The sequence below is a fragment of the Bactrocera dorsalis genome, chromosome 1 (assembly GCF_023373825.1).
Source record: "Bactrocera dorsalis isolate Fly_Bdor chromosome 1, ASM2337382v1, whole genome shotgun sequence".
NCBI classification, from domain to species: domain Eukaryota; kingdom Metazoa; phylum Arthropoda; class Insecta; order Diptera; family Tephritidae; genus Bactrocera; species Bactrocera dorsalis.
In genome coordinates, this window is record NC_064303.1 from 79,642,756 (window position 1) to 79,664,545 (window position 21,790).

General features: G+C 34.1%; 3 protein-coding genes across 3 annotated transcripts; all 3 read left to right on the top strand.

The window, feature by feature from the left end:
- The first annotated feature begins 1,126 nt into the window (after nt 1-1,126).
- LOC125775820 (uncharacterized) lies at nt 1,127-2,016 on the top strand. The gene is made up of 2 exons (XM_049446688.1): nt 1,127-1,788; nt 1,865-2,016. Exons 1-2 carry the CDS (start codon nt 1,594-1,596, stop codon nt 1,988-1,990), a joined length of 321 nt encoding a protein of 106 aa, XP_049302645.1. The 5' UTR covers nt 1,127-1,593; the 3' UTR covers nt 1,991-2,016.
- A 14,349-nt stretch (nt 2,017-16,365) lies between these two features.
- On the top strand, nt 16,366-17,007 carry LOC105227214 (uncharacterized). The gene has a single exon (XM_011206456.4). It carries the CDS (start codon nt 16,487-16,489, stop codon nt 16,922-16,924), a length of 438 nt encoding a protein of 145 aa, XP_011204758.1. The 5' UTR covers nt 16,366-16,486; the 3' UTR covers nt 16,925-17,007.
- Nucleotides 17,008-20,699: 3,692 nt separating this feature from the next.
- On the top strand, nt 20,700-21,418 carry LOC105227222 (uncharacterized). Its single transcript, XM_011206465.4, has one exon. The coding sequence runs from the start codon at nt 20,770-20,772 to the stop codon at nt 21,262-21,264; it is 495 nt and encodes a 164-aa protein (XP_011204767.4). The 5' UTR covers nt 20,700-20,769; the 3' UTR covers nt 21,265-21,418.
- Nucleotides 21,419-21,790: the final 372 nt, after the last annotated feature.

Consider the following 21,790-nt stretch of genomic DNA (forward strand, 5'->3'; position numbering starts at 1 on the left):
TTTAATGTCTTTGACTTAGTTATTGATTTATTGCGTTTTTAGTAGTTTTGAATAGTACCGTTAGAGCGGGGTTATCCGTATGTCAGTAGAAAAATTTGGTTGTTGTCGTTTAAGTGGTTTAGGAGATATTTACATTAAACTTTTTAGAAGGCGGTGTCACGCCCACTTTTCAAAATTTTTTATCCACTGCGTTCCCCTGTGCCAAATTACAATTTGCTATCTAGTTTAGTGCTTAATTATGGCATTTTTAAGATTTTGGTTAATGGCGTTTTGTAGGCGTAGCAGTGGTTCGATTATGCCCATATGCGAAATCGAACTTTTTGTACTAAGTAACCTGGTGGTAACTAGGTGTTTCATCAAGAAATCTCAATTTTTACTCAAGTTACAGCTTGTCCGGACAAACGGATGGACAGACAGACAGTCACACGGATTTCAACTTTTCTCGTCATCCTGATCATTTATATATGTACATATATATAACCCTATATCTATCTCGATTAGTTTTAGGTGATACGTACAACCGACAGGTGAACAAAACTATAATGCTCTGTAGCAACTGGTTGCAAGAGTATAAAAATTGACTCACATTTTCATTAATTTGTTCGTAACGGTAGGTAGTTGGTATTCGAATGACATTTCGAACGAAAGAATACGTTTATATACTCGTTCCCGTATGTCATCATGCCAAATTACGATATAAGCGTTATGACCACGTATGTCATTATCCCAAATACAGCTATTTACGAGATCTGCTATTTCTTTTCACAAATCAATAATGGATGATGTTTTAATATTTTTCACAGAAATTTTTAACCAAGAAGTATTTGTAGTGGTACCAAGCACTCCGTAACATTTGGTTGATCGATCATACAAGAGTCTAAATCGTTAGATTTCATGGTACTCATTTAATGTGGCATTTATATAAAAAATAGCAAAGCAGTTAAATGGCAACATGAGTTAAGTAAGCGCTCTGTGGTAATATTACTATAACTCAGCTGTTATTAGTTGTTATTCTAACACCCCTATTCTGGGCTTTTGACAAATTAATAAAATATTGAGAATTAACTCATATTTATCAAGCGAGAAATATTTTGGTATTCGTGGCAATCGTGATAAAAGTAAAAGCTTCAATTCGTAAAGTTTTTCCCCACACGTGTGGTGAACAAAATAATGTAAATAGAAAACAACTGATTTCGATTCAAATTATTCATTAAAATGGACTGTTCTGCAACGTAAGTATTCAAATTTTAATTATTAACAAAATTTATAATTTAAATTTTATTTGATAGTAAACCAAAATACGACCGAGCTACGCACGAGCAGTTAGAGGCATATGTTTTATTTTGCTAAGCACACCCAGAAATGGGTACGGGGAAAAATTGCAAAAACGCCTCAACTGATGAAGGAGTTATGCAACAGCTGGCAGATCGACTTAATTCGTGCAGAGGACCAATACGAAGTGCTTCAAAATGGAAAGAGGTAACATTTTAGTCTATTTTGATACAAATATTCGTTTAATTATTATATTGTGTTAATTTGTATACGTTAGGCGTTTAGAAAAGCCAACTGCGCACTCGTTAAAGGCGGTTGAAAATGAACCAAAGGCTCACAGGTGGCGGTCCAAGTTCCAAGCCGATGACGGACTTTGAGCAAACGGATGAATGCGCAATTTCATCACCCACGGGTAGTCCTCTACAATTATGCAGTCAGGTAGAAATGACCCCAAATCCCGAACAGCATCCAGCAAGTCCATCGACACCATCTACGTATCTTAGCTTGGAAAACCAGGTAAGTTTTCATTATGATATAATTACAAAATATATATATTTTTCTTGCAAATTCTTATTACGTTTTTTCTTTTAAGGATGCTTCAACTTCGGTGCTATCACGAAGTGCACGAAATAAGCTTATCAGCACTTTGATAGCTGATATACCAAAAAGGAATGCTGCTGAGGAGGAGAGGCGACGGGAGCATCATGAAATGATGTAGGTCATTCAAGGCCTAACTAATTCTATAACCGAACTAATAAAATCGTTTACTAATAATGTAAAATAATTTCTAAAGCTTAATTAAAATTAAAATAACGTATGTGCAATATTTTTATTTAATTAATATTTATTGAATTTAATGAGTTTGGTTTTGTTTTATAATAGAATAAAGAAATGGAATGCAAATTTTAATTTGTTTTCTTTTAACAAAAAGGATAAATAAATAAACAAATAATGCGAGTAAGTAGTGTATTTCGAAAGTCGAATTGTGATATGTACATATATGGATTGGCTTCTGTATATACATATGTATATAACTAAAGAGTTGATATACATACATATATCTTGATCTTGTTCTTTCACCTTTGCGCATGTACTGTGAAGAGTTATAATCATTAATTGGAGAATCAAAGTCTTCTGCAACCACGTCATCTATTTCGTTCAACGTAATGCCTGCTTTCGTCATTATTTATGCAATATAACGCAAGTACTAACAAACAAAGCGGAAGTTTCGTGTGAATAATGTAGAACTCGATGCTTCAACAAACATCATCACCAAATGCTCTCTCTATGCAGTTTCTTGCAGAACCATGCAATTTGTTGTATTTTTGCTCTTTATGTGTTTACTGGTGTTAAAAGCCACGGTTATAGAGGATAATCTTGATCGCCAAGAACCCAAGATTCTCTCCGTTGTTGCTCAGACGTATTAGCATATTAGTAGGTCAGAAGTTGCCCAAATTCCAGAGTCATGAGTTGCACCCGGAAATTTGGCATTTACAAATGTAAAACATAAACGGTGATAGCAAACGTAAAAAACGATACATTCAAAAATTGCATTGGCGTATATGTATCTATGTATGTGCATGCAGCAACAAAACTTACTGCTTCAACATTGAAACTGTGGAATCCTTTTCTATTTAAATATAAATTAAGAACACGTTCGACATTATTTGGTGGAGCAATGATAGTAATATGCGTGCAGCCAATTGCTCCTATGATGCTTTATATATACATATGTATATATTTTATTTCTGTATTTATATTTATATTTAGTTATATTTTCTAAAAAATCTGGATTATATTTCAAATAAATTAGCTTAAATTAGTATATTATTACTTGTATAGCATTAATACTTGCCCCGTTTATATTAAAATTTCTTCCTCTGTTGAACTGGGAAACTTTATTTCTCCTCCCTTCACCTTCACAATAAGTTTTGCTACAGCTCGCACACTTCTCGAAAGGGACGACTGACTCATGGGCAAGTTGACGTTGTTACCTACACATTTCTGGTATGAGCCGTGTCCAAAGAAGTTCAAAGCTACTAGAACCCTTACAGTTAAAGGTAGTGACGTTTCTGTATCGTGTGGGGCTAGTTCATCAATCAGGCAACGGCAAATTTATTCTATAAAGGTATTTTCGCTCAAAGCAAATGGATTGCTATCGTCGCGTAAACATTTCAAATGCCGCGCGCGATTTCTATTCTCACAATTTTCATCTTCGTTTAACAATAATAACATATCTTCCATTTTCACAACAAGATGCACAAACAGATATGTATGTATTTAATTCATAACGAGCACTGTGAAGAGCATTTGACATCTTAACAACTTATAAAGAAACGAGCTTTTTATTTCAGACACAAAATACCAAATGCTTGATAAATTTCAAATTTTGACAAATTATAAATATGTTGAAATTGTCAAGTGCACAGAATAGGGGTGTATATGAAAATGCCGAGAATTAGTGAGCAGAAAAGGCTTTTAAAGGTATTAGAAATAGCAGCATTCAATGATTTAATGCTTATTGAATTCTTTTGCGAAGACTTTTATATATATTTATATATATATATATTATATATGATTTTTATTTTAAACGATTAAATTTTTTGTTTTGCAGAAGAGGGTAAAAATGAGGAAGATTTGAGGACCTAATGCATATATTGGATTTAGGTGAAGAATGCAGGTACATCATACTATTAATTAAAATGGTGCACCGAAATGCAGGGTCTTTTTAAAAGAAATTTTATGCGAACTTGAGGAGAGCAGATTCAAGAAGATCACACGTGACACCCGGAAATCTTTCGATGCTATTTGGGTCTTATAAAGGGAGACGATCTCTTCAACCAAACGATCGTGCAAACTATTTCTAACTACTAGCAGTTGTGTTGTATCGCTTAGGTTCTAGCGGAAAGAAGCTACTCAGTCAAAGATTACTGACTTATCTGGAATCAGTGATGGTGGTATCATTCAGGTCGGAATTCGTCAGTTTTACGCAATATACATTAATATGTTTTTTGTTTTTTTTTTTAGAATTTTACTGAACACATCTTCAATGCGCATTTGAAATATAAGGACCAGTATTTACTTTGGCCAAATGCAGAAGCAGCAAAATGCTTATTTCAGAAATTTGGAGTGAGTTGCTGAACTGCGTACAATACGTGGATGGTGCCGAAATTCCATTGGCGAAAACCCGTCAAAAGATCCAGAAGTGTACTTTCACGAATGCACATCAACTCCGTTAAGGCACGAGGCGTGTGCGATCATAGATTGCAAATAAGACACTTGGTTTTAGGCTTTCCTCCACGTATTTTTAACAATTGCGAATTATCGAATGAAGCAGATATATTTTTGGACAAGATGAACAGAGAGAAAGGAATTTTTTTTAACAAAGTATTTAGTCGATATAGAATTCGAATTGAACACTGTTTTGGAATTTAGAAGAAAGATTTGGTAATTTAAACGGCTTAAGGCTCCAAATCAAAAATGCAAATGGTATGGGGAAAGTTAACAAATGGATTCTTTGTTGTGCATTGTTACACACCTTTATACTCCAACAAGATGATTACATCGATTACCAACTTGATGAATCGGAGCATCGTGTTCGAGTCTGTACCAAGTTAGTAGTAAGTCTTTGAACTATTGATAAATGCAAATAATCAATAAATATGTTAATTTAAAAATCTGTTACTTATTTACATTTTTTAAAATTCGATTTCTTTACATATTCTTATAAAAAGTAACATATGTACATTATTTTATTTCAAAAAAATTGTCAATACTGAAAAAGTAAAAAAAATTAGGTGGACCTTTCAGTTAGTTACTATAAGTAAAAACCAAAATATTTAGAAAAAGTCGAATTGGAAAAAAAACAATTTATCATAATTTCATAAAAAGGATATCCTTTTTTATGTATTCTCGCCACTTTCAAGTAGACCTGCACCGGCTGGCTTTTCTACTTGAGCGCAGATAACAAATTCGTTTTTAAACGCCTCATTTTAGTCCTCATAATATCCCATTTGATGTTTTATAAAATTGGAATGTTTTCGGCTATTTTGTGTAAAATCTTTGGGCTGTTGGTTTCTGAAAATGAATGAAACGCAAAATGAGGCAATAACACATAAATATAAGAATTTTACCTCTAATTGGTCTGGATTATCTTGTATAAGTTCCACTATATTTATATGTACATAGGTCTTTTGTTTCTCTTTCTGACCAACGGAATGTTCCACTTGTGCGTAATCGCTTTTTATATTAAATAATCAATTTAGTTATGAATATAAATAAATAAGCAAATAACTTATTGCATTGAATTTACTTACCGTTTCCATTTTATTCAAACACAATATTTGAAACGCTTTGAATTATCAGCTGATTTTATGATTTGAACAAAATATCGACCATCACGACTCCGTTTACATATGTATCTCCCGTTTATGTCAATTACGGTTATAGTGCTGGTTTTTTTGATTAAACATACTCACAAGAGCAAATAATCTAGAGACGTTAAGTTGTTTAATGTGCCATTTCGAAATTAACGAGTCGTCAATCTTTACACGAAATGTGTACATGTTTAGACTTGAGATTTGACTCAGCGCACCGTCTTGTTAAAAATAGAGAGCCTTCTCGTCGGTTTCATCAAATTTCGGAAAAAAGTCAGTCAACGTAGTGTTATAACATTCGGTACTAATGTTAAGCTAATATACTGCCTCATACTGTCCAGTATTTCCGTTGAGATTTTTGCGGAGAGTTCAGTTAGAATTTATTCATCATCAGATGTAGAATGTCTCTGAAGATGCACATGTTACGTTCTCATTTAGATAAATTTAAAGATAAAATCGGAACACTCCTATCAAGATATAATGGAACTTGGGAGATGTTATCAAGGTCGGTATACAGAAATTATGATAGAGACTATATTTGGGAGCTAATTAGAGAAATTTTCGTGGAACATGATAAGAAAAGTAAAACTGTTAATTTTAAAATATTTGGATATTAGTCAAAAATAAATAAAACTCACGAAGAATCAATTCGGTATGTGACGGTGCATTGTCGTGGTGCATGGTTGACCTATAATTCTGACCTCTTTTTACGAATACCTTAGCGCTAACGACGTATAACACTCTAATATTATTCCTTGACAGTTCGGCGGGCCACTTCTCGTTAATTGAAGAAAATTCTCAATATATCATAGATTTTTGTTCTACCTTGAAGTGTTTTTTTCGGCTTCGGCTTACCTTATTTTACGATATTCGGCCTATTGATCGTTTGCTTCCGGGACATAAGCATATATGAGTATTATATAATAATAAGTTTCATGACATCCTGGTAGTCGGAAATCATTGTTTCATAGACGTTGACGCGACGCTGTTTTTCGCGTTGATCATTAGTTAATGCTGAGGGCCGTCCTGAACTTGATTCGTCATCAACGCTTTCTCGACCCTCTTTGAATTATTTGTACCTATCAAAAACACTTGCTCGCGACCAACAATAACCACCGAAGGCTAGTGGTCGGAATAAAAGGAACTGCGACTGTGTATGTGAGCACGAAACTAAAGACGGCCATTGAGAACTATGGTATGGTTAAATTTAGTGAATGCTTTTCATTCTTTGTTCAAACAAGTACTTTCGTGCTTGCTGTTTTATTGTATAATGGTATTGTACGACAAAAATAATTATATTAGACCCTAAAAACATTCATTGTATTTTATTTATTTCATTTCGTTACCGCCATGACCTTATGTGACGTTGTTTTGAAGTGATTCGACAACCACTGAAAGATAGAGCGTAAAGCAGGCCATCCACATAAGAATTTGCGCGATAGGAGCATTTGGTCTCAAAAACTGGACAAAATTATTTAAAGTGACTTCATGAATGAAAATGAATAAAAATGCATGATTGGATATAATAATGCAATAAGGGCTAATTACAAGTGCAGCCGAACATTTTATATTGAATATATTTGAGTAGGAGGTAGTATCGATCAGATTTTATCTATTTTTGCTCATCCCACATACTACTAACATTTCAGGTTTCATTAAGGTACAATCACTAATTTTATTTATTTTATGCGCAAAAATACATTGTTATGAATAAAACATGTTCTGCAATTTTCATTGAGTTGGCCCAAATATTGGAGGATATATCCAATATAAAGTCATCTATAAGTTCGAAAATCTTTATATTATGTGTATGGACTTAATATTATTAAATACATATTATAATTTCATTCGCCTCTCCTTAATTATATTAAAATCATATATACGTGAGATATACTATAGATATTTGAGTTAATGTGGAAAACATAGGAATAAACCCGATTAATCGAAAACGTAATGTAAATGCATATAAGTATCTCCTAAACTCTTCCAGCTATGTTTATCACAAAATTTGCACATGACAGATTACTTTGGCAGCACTTACGCCAGCGTCACAATAGGTAAAGTGAGATTATAACCATATTACTACACACAAAAACTACCAAAACTGCTAAAAGTGCGCCTATGGTGTCAGCGATATCAAGTTTTGCATCCGAGATAGCACAAGAGAGCTTTATATGCGACGATAACTTAGGGAATTATACATATATACACTTCATAGGGTCTCCGACGCTTCCTTCTGGGTGTTACAAACATCGTGACAAACTTAATATACCTGGTTTTCCAAACTAAGATACGTAGATGGTGTCGATGGACTTGTTGGATGGTGTTCGGGATTTGGGGTTGCTTCTACCTGACTGCATAATTGTAGAGGACTACCCGTGGGTGATGAAATTGCGCATTCATCCGTTTGCTCAATTGGCGTTAAACCAAGGCTTTGTACATTTTGTATCCCATCTACAGCAGCCAAACCGAATGTAGACAAAGCCATTTCTTCAAAGTCCGTCATCGGCTTACAACTTGAACCTCCATCTGTGAGCCTTTGGTTCATTTTCAGCCGCCTTGAACGAGTAAGCAGTTGGCTTTTCTAAACGCCTAACGTCTACAAATTAACACAATATAATAAATAAACGAAATTTGTATCAACAAAAACTAAAATGTTACCTCTTTCCATTTTGAAGCACTTCCTATTGGTCCTCTGCACGAATTAAGTTGATCTGCCTGCTGTTGCCATAACTCCTTCATCAGGCGTTTTCTTTGGCGTTTTTTGGCAATTTTTCCCCGTACCCATTTCTGGGTGTGCTTAGCAAAATAAAACATATGCCTCCAGCTGCTCGTGCGTAGCACGGTCGTATTTTAACGAATAATTTGAATAGAAATCAGCTGTTTTCTATGTACATTATTTTGTTCACCACACGAGTGGGGAAAAGCTTTACGAATTGAAACTTTTACTTTTATCAAGATTTCCACGAATACCAAAATATTTCTCGCTTGATAAATATGTATTTGAGTTAATTGTCAATATTTTATTAATTTGTCAAAAGCACAGAATAGGGGTGTAAATATATATATATATATAATATTAATATATATTAATATTTGTGATATTTTCAGTTTGGTTGTTTTATCAAAATATTCAAAGAATTGAGGTTTTTTTCTATAATTGTTCTGTTAAATTTTAAAAATTGAAGTTGCCTCTGGAAATGTATTAAAATAATAATACGCGCTATAGAAAGGGAACAAATGTTTTCAAAAATATAAAAAATCATAAAATAAAAATATATTCGCGGTATGGCATTATTAATTGAGAGTGGCTAAGCACACAAATATAATACAAACGCTAATGGCAGAAACAAAAAATGCTGTCATGACTCCATGTTTCTCGCACAAAATCAACAACAGTAGTTCAAAGTCAGTGAAAGTACGATTAATCGAAAACCTTGCCAGTGCCATATGAGAAGTCGACAAATTCTTCAAGAACTCATTTCCAAAACGTGTGACTGTATTAGCAATGATACTTGGTGAAAAAACTGTCCAGTTGTGTAAAACAGGATGGGTAGAGAGGCACGATGCTGTCCTTCAATTTGTTACGAAGTTACCGTTTTGCGTTATGAAACACGCAATGTAAAAGGACTTTTCTGTTTGATTTTTTTAATAAAATAAGCCACTATGTAATGCATGCGTATGGTTGACTTTTCGATTATAACCACTTTGTTTACCTAAAAATTAGAATTGATAAACGAAGAAACGTCTCTGGATCCGCCACTGCTCTATGACCTATAATATAATAGGGGTATTCAGACCAGCATTGTTAATTCGTTAGTTGTTATTCGGTAGTTTTTTAAATGTATTTTGTTTTTGTAAAATTTACAGACTATCATTCTACCAAGTAACGAACTATCCATCTCGGTAATATAACATCAGCTGTTCTCCTGCTCCTCTGTACATCAATTTAAAGTACTTACCAGTAATAAATTCGATCTGCTCCGCATAATTTTCAAATAAATGACTGACAGTTTTTGATTTTGCACTTTGGCATTTTTACTCTTTAATAAAATTGAATCAGCTGTTTCGGAATAAAATTTACCTTACTACATACATAGGTAGAACAAAAGGTATGTTCACAGTTAAACCTTTTAACGAAGTATCATCTAACGAATTACCAAATTAACAGGCTTCGGTCTGAATACCCCTAATATAATTTAATATAATATAAATTAATCAACTTAATTTGATTATAATTCTTTCATTATTTAGTCGTACAATGAATATTGAACTCTTTTGTATTTCCCTGGCTTTAATCCCTGCAAGTTGCGAGAGTATGAAGTGTTCTTTTACATCCCAACTTAGCCTTCGTTATTTGTTTTTATTTAAACTCTGCGTCATATCTTAAAATATATATTAAAATTATCGATCAAACTAAAATAACAAATTTATGGTATACTATATAAATTAGAATCAATATATGTATGTATTATATATGTATATAGGCGTTCGAAGATCTGGTGAGCTAATTTTTTTAATGTCACCATCGTCCTCAGGAAAAAAGCTCACTTAATAACATTTATCGTAAATTAACCAACATCTACACCTTTTAAAAGCAAGAAAGTCTTATACTTCATATTTGGGAGCTGGAAAAAAATGGGTGGAATGGCATCTCTGAGTTAAAGTTTTGACAACAAATTATAACTTATTTCAGACTACTTGATCTATTCCCTGTGTTATCAATTCAAATTGTCGCATTTGGCAAGCTATTTTTCTTCTATTAAAAATAGCACCAGTGAAATGGTTTCTTGACAACTATAATATATTAAATATAAATTTTCCCTGATTTTTTACAAATGCGTTTGAATATAAAGAACTACTAAATTCGTTATGTTGCCACCAATCCCAAGATTAGCAATCTACCTGCGCTTAGAAACATTTCGTTATTTTTGTGAAAATTTTATGCCATAGCATACGTATTGATGAACGTAAATACCGCAAACTCATGCATTCATAAAACATTTTCAAGACTTTAAACTCGAATTTTGATGTGCTGTACAAAGATATGAATACATATGTATGCACATACATATTATTTTCTACTTTTATTTTGTTTTCATATTATATCGGTTTTTGCTTACTGCGTTCTGTCGCCTAAAGTATAGCGACAAGCGTGTCTTCACATCTGGTAGAGATAACACTTAAACAGCTTCAATATTTTATGAAAGCCAGCTGAAGCACTTACGTAAATAGTTGGTCTGTGTGTGTGCGGACATAAACGACCCATAAGGCAAAGAGGCGAAAATCAAATGACGGTTATCTTTTCGGGTGGGGCTTCCCCGTTGGATATGTTTAGCTTATTCAGACAGACTGAAAAACAATGAAAATATTATTGTTACTTTTTGCAGGCGTTTGTTTCTTAAGTCTTTTGTGATACATTACTATACCTTGAAAAGTTGTTTATTATTGATACAAAAATACGTTTGGCGAAAGTCTAAAAGCTGATTACAAAACTGGTTCGAAGTGATGATACTGCTTAGCATTGCATATTAAATACCTCAAATCTCAATGACTGTAATCACTGAATATAATTCCTTTGTGATAGCCACATGTCGTAAAAACAGGTAAAATAAATTTGTAGAATACATTTTTAGTTATGATAAATTAAAATATAAAAACTACACACGGTTATTATTTCAAAGTGAGGTCCTTGAAAATACCAGCTTATTCATGCGCGGCTTACCGTCGGGTGAAGCACCTCGCAACGTTCACTCTCACAAGCATTTCAATATTGATATATAAGTACTATATACTATTCATACAGTAGTGCTAATAGATGATTCTAAGTATGGTAATCAGGCTCGGATGTAAACAAATTCGTCACCATATATGTATTTATGAACAACTAAAAACCGGTTAAACAAACGAAAACATCTCTTCACAAATTAAGTTTACCCGTCAGATTAGTTATTTCACATTACTTCGATTTGTTGGTAAAAAAATAGTTAACGTAGTATTAATAATTAACGCGAATATGGACAATATTTATTTATACCATCCGCACAGTGTTATCATAAAGATATTGTGACTGGATCTATATAGTTCATTATTACATTATTTCGTTTTATTTTGTAACAATTTATAAACTTTACTTTGAGAGGTTTTTTTTGTTTTTGCTTTGGCAGATAGTTGTATATAAAACGACAATTTAATTTTACTTATGATTTGTGACTAAATGCAATTGACAAACTTTTGGTTTTCGTTAAATTAGGAAGAAATACACTTCTTTCTCTTAAGCTTTTTTGCTACGTATGTATATTCAGTTTTCAGAAAGCATATATTGCACTTGTATTATGTATATATTACTATTTCAAATATAAGGTGTTCATTTTAACTCAGACAAATTATTGAGCAATGTCAATGAGGAATTTTAGCTATACTAGGTATATACGGAATATATGAAAGCACTATACAGAAGCGGTTTTTTTTTATATTTTTCCTCTCTATTAATTATCACTAATTACTCGCATTTAAGAAAGTAATTAGCAATTATACTTAAGTTTTAAGCAATATTACGTTATACATTTAGATACATGGCATAGACAGTTGTCGCATAATTTGTGTATATTACAAATATTTGGTATCTAGGGGCTTGAAACGTTTTTATTGGACTTAAACAATTTTTGGTTATAACGGACGGATTTTAACTTATCTCGTCATCCTGATCATTTACATATATATAGTTTTAGGTGATACGTACAGCCGTTACGAGTATAAAAACAAAACGCTATTTCGTTATGCGCCCGCATAACGTCCTTTGCAGCACGGAAAGACGTGAAAAGTAGGTAGGTATTTAGTCCTACAGAAAGTCTTAATGGAAGCCTCTTTTGCAAAGTCAAAAGTTTTGGAACATTTATACTTATTTATAACTCATCCCATTACATTGTTATCATGATTAATGATATACTTGACAACAAGGAACGAGCGCAGCAGCGGTTTTAGGCTTGTATGTTATAAATTAGTATTGTAAACATGTAAGGTGCAAAGAAATAGAGGCAGATGCCATAAACCATGCTTATGGCATATCTTTTTGTGCAAGCAATATTGAAACTAATCAAATATACATATGAAGGAAATTGTAAGTTAGAAAATTCGTCATCCATTCCTTATATTAAAAACGTAAACAGAAGTTTATGTGAATTACGTGATTTATTGCTTCTTTTAACCGATTTCGATCAGTTTGATTTCTAAATTTTAAGCCCGTTATAAGCATTTTATTAGAGAGTTAAAAATTCTGTAAAATATGTGTTCACAACTAAACTAAGTACAAACTAGTTTCCTTTTGCTCTTATATATTTTATTTTTTTTAGTTAACTTATAGCCCCTTAAGTGTGACACTTTCAAAAAAAAATTTAATTTGCTTTTTCGTTAGTTCATATTTCCAAAAATATCCTGTGAAATCGGCATAAACTTTTTCAATTTTTTTGTTTCAGCTACTCATTCGGCTGGAATCATGTCAGCAGTTGAGGCACTTTTTTTTGGCACCTCCGAAAACAGCCTATAACTCCATTATTTTTCAACGTTTTTGTAAAAAAAATCTTAAAATATAGCTGAAAATATACCTTATTTCGTTCTAAGAAGTTCCAGATATTCAATCGCGTACTTTCTCTGAAAATAATTCACGAAAATCGCCTAAGTTTTCATGCGTTACACTGGTATAGCTCCTTAAGCCGTAACTGGTAACAATTGAAAAAGTGTATTTCTTTGATTTATTTAAACATAAGCTATATGTGATATGAACTCACCACAAGAAGTTAATTTAATTTTAAAATAATTTTTAATTTAAAGTCGGAAGTCATTATATTAGAGATTTGATGTTTATAATATTTTCATTCATAATGAGCACTAATATAATTTTAATTTTTTTCAATGAGTTATAAAATTAATAAAAAATGAAAAATTTTCCCAAAAATAATCAAACTTTAACTGGTAATATCTTTTAAACGGATGGGCTTACGAAAAAATCATATCAGACCTTTTTTGTAGAGTATTCAATTTCCTACAAAATCTAAGGAACAAGATATTTTTTCAGGTAGTTGGGAGCGAGATATAAATTTTTCCATCTGATAATAAGAAAAAATAAAAAACTGTAGGTATGTATGAACTCATATTTGGAGAGGCTTTCACAGAGGTGTCTAGGAACTTATTTTTCCGAGTACCAAAAAATTTTTTGAATCACCCTATTATATATACATATAATATACATATTATTAAAATCTATATAAATAATATATAGGAGTTGGGTAATCCGGAGACCAATTTCAGACATTTTTAGAATTAAGACGAACTACATTATTTCATTCATTTAATTTTGCTAAAACATCAATATAGGCTAAAGTCGGAAGTTAGCAATCTTTTTTAGGTATTATATATCGTATTACACCGACCTTAGTAGAGGAAGTATTGACCCGATTTTAACCACTTTTTACACAAGGATATATTATTATCAGGAAAACATTCTGATTTTCAATAATACATCTCGGAGACTTAGCGGTGTATTCGATAAAAATTGTCTAAAGTTCCTGAGGCCTACATATTTTATATCTGGGGACTTAAAAGGTTATGGCCCGATTTGCAAACCACAGATGACGCTCTATACTTCGATGTGTAGTACTATGCTGCAGTTGTATGTCTTATTTTTTTTAGTAGTTTCCGTTATAATGCTCGTTATGTGTTCTTTTTTCTAATCATATTGCTGCCATCTTGACTCATCGCTTCTCAGATGACTGTGTACGGTCTGCTCGAATACAAATATTTCAATTTATTTTAGACTTCACTGCATGCCACTGTATGTATGTATATTGAAAATACTGCTTTGACAAAGATAAATAACCTTTTTGAAGTTCAAATGTATATACTATAAACTGGTATATATACGCACATGTCCAATTATAAACATATTCACCAGATGTGAAAAAGTATAAATACGTCATAACCTCAGAAGCAGGTAGTGGGAGTGCGGTTCTTCAAGGTGCAAATATACACTCACATTAATCATACCTGTTATTTCTTTGTATATTGTATTCATACTTGTACATATTTACCTCAATGAGCGTCTGAAGTGTGGGAGAATCCCAAATTCTAAACATAATAGCTTGCTTCATAGAAAAACAAGATTAGCTTAATTTTGTCGGAAAATAAATACATATGTATTTTCTTTGAACAGTGTATATATGACTGTTCAAAAAAAGTACATCCTTATATATGTCTCTTACCTTATGTACCTTACAGATCTTTTCACTTATTCACATTTGTACGCATCGTTCTGCCGATAATTCTTAACGGTTAATCACCTACTTCAGTATGAGCTATAACATATTCTTGTATATTAGTACATATGTACATACTTTCATATGTACGAGAATTTGTGCATTGGCACGTACGCATCTCCACTGATTCGGCTTTTTCCCAGCGCAACATCTCAACCAAAAAGATGAAAATCTTTAAATATTTAACAACGTTGTAATTGTAATTACATACATACATATGTACATATGTACATATGTACATACTAAATACAAGTATGTCAAACTCGGTAAACTCGACTGATTAATGAAGTAATCTACTGTGACAGTCATTCTGTTACTAAAGATAGTTATTGCGAAAAATGCGAGTTAGGAGAAAACGAAAAAATACATGTCCATGGGAACAATGTCATTTATGGCGAGATCATTTCATATTCGGTTCCTAACGAATTCGATTGTCCCTTAGTTGGTTTTGTTTGTGTTAATTTTGTTCAAATAAATATCACTGGTCTGCACTCATTTTAGTGCCTAAGATTCTACAAAATATCAGTCACATTTTTCATATCAGTTCTCGTTTTATCTTTATCTTGATTGCCAATTTCAATACCAAAGTAAGCAGAATACAAGCGAATTACAATGTTATTAATCGGTTTCCGTTGATTTTTCATTATATACTCGCCGCATATATAACAAAAGTTGTCAGGATCATTACTGCAACTACTCGACTTACTTGCCATAACAAATCTGTACTATTAAACTCATGAAAGTGATAATCAGATTGACAGACTTTGAATAAAACCGGAAAAAATTAAAATAAGACTTGTATGTAAACCAGAGCTGTCAACTGTACAGTTAATACTACCTACTTTACCGACTACAGGTACGGACAGAGCTGTACCAAACAAAAAAAATTTTTTTGTAGGCCAGTGTATTTAGTTGGGAATCACCAGGTGCTTTGAAATTAGAAAACGCTGCTGCTAACGATTATTTTCGAACACTCTTCTTGGCCATTGTTTGCAGATCAACTATGTATGTTATTCATGACTTTCAATGCTTATTGATTGAGTGGCACTTTTGAGATTTTGTTATTGTTTTCTTAACCATTTGCCGTTCGGCTTGTATACTTATATTTTTGCCATATTGGTTGAAGGTATAAAATCGACGAATATTTCATGCTGTTTATGTAATGACATATGTATATATACACATACATATGCACATATACATATATGTATGTCTCTTATATATGGATATGTATGTATAGGTCCTCAAATCATGGCCTACTACATACTGATTGGTGTGTAAGAGAGTGAGCGCGTGCGTTTCTAGTTCATGTGTGCGTTGGAGTAATATTTAATACCTTCAAATCTTGCATAGAGTAAATAATGTAGTCGTTGTGCTGCCAAAGGTTGAGTATAAATATTTTTCGCATAGTATCAATACAACATTAGTGTTAATTGTGAAGTCATAAACGCACGCACCACAGCAGCTTTCAAGAGGAATCCGACTTTATATTTGTTCAGCACCATTTGTCGAAAATAGTGTAATATCATGAAAGTTCTATTTGTTTTGGCTCTGTTGATTGCAGCTGCTGCGTCTCTGCCACAATTTGGTGGCTTCGGTGGCCCTGGATTTGGTGGTGGATTCGGCCGTCCTGGTTATGGTGGCGGATTTGGTCGTCCCGGATTTGGTGGTCCTGGTTTCGGCGGAGGTCCCGGTTTTGGGGGCGGTCCAGGCTTTGGTGGCGGCCCAGGCTTTGGTGGCGGTCCAGGCTTTGGAGGCGGTCCAGGCTTTGGTGGTGGTCCAGGCTTCGGCGGTGGTCCCGGATATGGCGGTGGTTTCGGAGGTCCCGGTGGTTTCCGACGAGGTGGTGGTGGCGGCTCCGCTTCATCATCATCATCCGCAAGTTCTAGTTCGTCTGGTGGTGGCGGTAGAGGCGGTGCTTCGTCTTCAGCTTCAGCATCTTCGTCGTCATCGTCTTTCGGCTAAGTTTATTTGGCACTTACTTAGTATAGTTCAATTTTAATAGATTATTTAAATAACAATTAATTGAGGGCGGGATGAACCATTTTTAATATAATATGAACTATTTTATTAAAAAATATACGAAATATATGTATATGTAGTAAATTCATGTGTGCGTTTGTTTTATTTTATTTACCGTAATAACGTGTTGCAGGGGTTATTAAAAGGCTGTAAAAGTTTATTTCATGCACATCTTCTCGCTACTGTGTGGCTGCCCCGCCTACAAAACTCCGTTATTTGGAAAAATGTAAATATAACTTTTTGGTTGGTTACATCTACAAATTATAACTTAGATTCGCAGAATCTTTATTTTAAATTACCAGGTTAAGTAAATAGTTCCAAAAATAATAGCGTGACCCTTGGTTTAGCTTTGTTTTTCCGAACCCGCATGGTTAATGTTTATCAATGTAAATTTAATTGTTGAATTCGACTTTCATAGATTCCTACACTGTGAAATTGGTCTATGCTCTTGCGTGCAAGAATGGAGTTTTCCCATTAAAAATCAAAAAAGGAACCTGCTATACATATATCATTCTTCTCTACTTTGATACCATTCGGTTCTAATAGAAATTTGCTATATAGGAGTGTAGATAATGATGAAATGTAATTAAATAATAACTGTTATAAAAGTCTTGATCTTCTTAAATATTTGATGTTAATGGTTCCTAAGAATTCTGAACTATCTTGGTAGTCTCAAAAAGACGGAACCTGTCTGTTACACATTATTTTCTAGAGACGGCGTAACCCACACATCTCATAGAAAACGTAGATTTAAACTAGTAGCGTTTGAACAAATTAATTGAACTATCGAAAAGTAGTTAACGAATTTGGCGACATCAATAAATTTTGATTGACTGCCATATTTCCATACGAATATTAGATATTCCCATAAGGATATCTATCTATCTATGTTTAGAAAATTTGTCAGCTTTATAAGTATATCAACATAGTATATATACATATTTGTATGTCTCTATATGTAAATAGGTCTGAGCAGAAATAGCTTAATTGAATTGTCAATATTGTATAGTTTTAGTCAAATATTTCCTTATTGTGAAATATGTACATTAAACTTTTAGGAGGCGGGGTAACACCCCCGTTTTGGAAATTTCCAAACCATAGATTCGCCTCCCAATTCCGATTCGCTGTACTCCTATTACAATTTTGAACCGTAATTTGCTACACAGTTATGACATTTTTATACCCTGAACAGGGTATATTAAGTTTGTCACGATGTTTGTAACACCCAGAAGGAAGCGTCGGAGACCCTATAAAGAATATACATATATAAATGATCAGTATGTTGAGCTGAGTCGATTTAGCTATGTCCGTCTGTCTGTCCGTCCGTTTGTCTGTCTGTCTGTATATATACGAACTAGTCCCTCAGTTTTTAAGATATCCTTTTGAAATTTTGCAAACGTCACTTTCTCTTCAAGAAGCTACTCATTTGTCGGAACGGCCGATATCGGACCACTATAACATATAGCTGCCATATAAACTGAACGATCGGAATCAAGTTCTTGTATGGAAAACTTTGACATTTGACAATGTATCTTCACCAAATTTGGTAAAGATTATTTTCTAAAGCAACAATGTAATCGCCGAAGAAATTGTTTAGATCGGTTTACTATAGCATATAGCTGCCATACAAACTGAACGATCGGAATCAAGTTCATGTACTAAAAACTTTCACATTGACAATGTATCTTCACAATATCTTGGCACAGGTTATTTTCTAAGGCAACAATGTAATTTCCGAAGAAATTGTTCAGATCAAATTACTATAGCATATAGCTGTAATACAAACTGAACAGATAGTTACTAACAGAAATGCACCTGTGAAGGGTATTTAGCTTCGGTGCAACCGAAGTTAACGGTTTTTCTTGTTTCAATTTACTTTTATTGGCAGTTTGTGCGTGGCAGCGTCCGATTCCGTTCATCACAATACCAATGAGAAGGGTCCAAAAAACATGCATACCAAGTTTCATCAAGATATTTACATTTGTACTCAAGTTATAGCTTGCACCGACAGACAGTCAACCGGAATTCAACTCATCATCCTGATGTATATATGTATAATATAACCGTATATCACCTTGATTAGTTGAACAAAACTATTATACTCTGTAGCAAAATGTTGCAACAGTATAAAAAAAACCAATTCCGCGTGGAAGTTCATTGGAAACTGTTGGCTTTTATTTTGTTATGGACCGGCATGACGGGAATATTCGAATTCTATTCACCAGCAGTGACAAGTTAATAATATAAGTTTCAAAGAAAACAAGAAACTCATTATACATTCATGTACGAGGTATGACAATTAAGTAATGAGACTGATTTCATAAAAACCGTATAATTGAAAATTATTCTACAACTCTGCCATCTCCTTCAAAGTAGTCCCCTTGGGCAGCTATACAGAGATTCCAGCGCGTTTTCCATGCTTCGTAACATTTCTAGAACGCTTCGACTGGGATGTCCGCTAGTACTCTCGTCACGGCCGCCTTGATGTTCGTAATCGACTCAAAATGGGTTAATTTGATCACCGATTTTGTTTTAGGAAACAAAAAAGTCACAGGGTGACATGTCGGGCGAATAAGGCGGCTGTTACAACACGGCGATCCCTTTAGAGGCCAAATACTGGGACACTCTGAGGGCGGTGTGGCACGGCGCGTTGTCGTGATGAAGGATCCAGTTACGAGCGATGTCTTGGCGCACCCTGTTGACTCGTTTTCGTCATCTTTCGAGTACTTGGCAATAGTAAATTTGATTCACAGTTTTCCTCGGTGGAACGAATTTTTTGTGGACGATTCCACGGCTATCAAAAAAGGCAATAATCATCGTTTTCACCTTCGACTTGCTCATGCGAGCTATTTTCCGGCTTGGGGTTTGGTTTTCGGGTCGTATGGGAAAAACCAGCTCTATCACCATACACTCCTAGAATTTTAGCGTACGTTTCCGAAGCTGTTTCGTCCAATCTGGCGCAAAATTTTATCGCGCCGCGTTGCTCTTGATTTCGTTTTTCCATTTTTGTGACGAGCACTACAAACACACGTCTACTCAACTTGACGCAGCAGGCGAACTAAACAAGCTAGAGCGATGGTACATATATTAATGGAGAGGGGAGGGATGCCGGAAAAAGAGAAAGGGAATTTCAAGGTCACAGGTTTACCACAAGCGCGGAAGTAAAATCAGTCTCAATACTTAATTGTCAAACCTCGTATAATATATATTTATAAAGGCCATTAAATAGATGTTATGTTAATTTTGTCTAATTTGTATTAATTTTTAAACATTTAACGAGCACATTAATTATAACTGTTGTAATTGTTCTCCATGAAATCTATGAATAAAGAAAATAGCTGAGTTTATTTACTAATTATAACGAAATTTAAATTAGTTCCAAACGTTACTTATTCTTATATATCAAATGTAAAATAAAATTTTTGGATTTGTTTAAAAAGCTAATTGTGGGGATTTTTTATCTGCTCCCTCAACTTAGCTCCAAGCATTAATATACTATAGCTGCAGTATTTTATCGCAATTTGTTGCTATTTTTGGAATCAGATTTTTTCACACATATTCGAAACATTTGTTTGCTTATGCCATCATCGTGAAACCTCTTACCTCCCCAGCATCCCTTATACTTGTTGGTGTTGGCTGTATGCGGTTTGCTCTCTTAATACAAGCAGTAATATTTGTTTTGGCCTAACTCGCTTGCTATAAAATTGCCATCGGATGACGGTGAGAAGTTAGTTTTGCTTTGTAGTTAGTTATATCTACTTCCATCTCGTAACCAAATTAATCGAATCATGAAATTGATCACTATACTTTTGGCTACAGTAGCTGTCGCTTGTGCCATGCCCAACAGAGGAGGTGGCGAATCTAATGCCAACGCTGCCGCACAGGCTAACGCTGGAGGCGGTGGAGGTGGTGGGCTAGGTGGAGGTCATCACGGGCGCGGCGGTGGTCACCACGGCGGCGCAGGATTTGGAGGTCCAGGTGGTCACGGTGGTCCAGGTGGTCACGGTGGTCAGGGTGGTTATGGCGGCCAGGGTGGTTTTGGAGGTGGCTTTGGTGGTCAAGGTGGTTATGGCGGTCAGGGTGGTTTCGGCGGTCAGGGTGGTTATGGTGGGCAAGGTGGTTTTGGAGGCGGCTTCGGTGGATCCAGTTCATCTGCTTCGGCCTCTTCTAGCTCGAGTTCGTCCAGTTATGGAGGTGTATCCAACGCTAAAGCAGAATCTTCTGCAACATCTTCAGGACTTGCTAGTGCAAACGGTGGTGGTCATGCCAGCGCTTACAATTAAGTAAATAAATCGATAATTGTCTTAACATAACTAAAACGCACTCACCCATACTGCCCGACTTTTTCAAAGCTTATGTGATTTATGAACAACAATGTGAAAAAAATAAAAACAAGAATATACATATAAATATTTGTGTTCAACATTTGAGAAAACAGTTAATACGAGTTTTTTTGGCGCTAAATTAGCGTACAGTGGAAGTGGCACACAGTCAAGCGCCTTCATATAAACTAAGGAAGATAATTCATACTCAGGATATCACAAACGTGGAAATATCTTTTGTAAAAACTGCTTATTGGTTTCATCTGCCATTTCCAAATAATATCTATTTTTTGATATTTAAGCTTTTAAAACATCCGGTTAACTTTATTCTGTATAAATATTTATATTTATGATTATGAAATGGGTTCGCAAGCATATCTCAGCAACATCAATAACTAACTAAAGCCCTCCTATTTTTTTATCCCCAACGATTTTAGTATAATAATCGAGTTAGATATGTGGTTATATATTCATATATTACAAGATA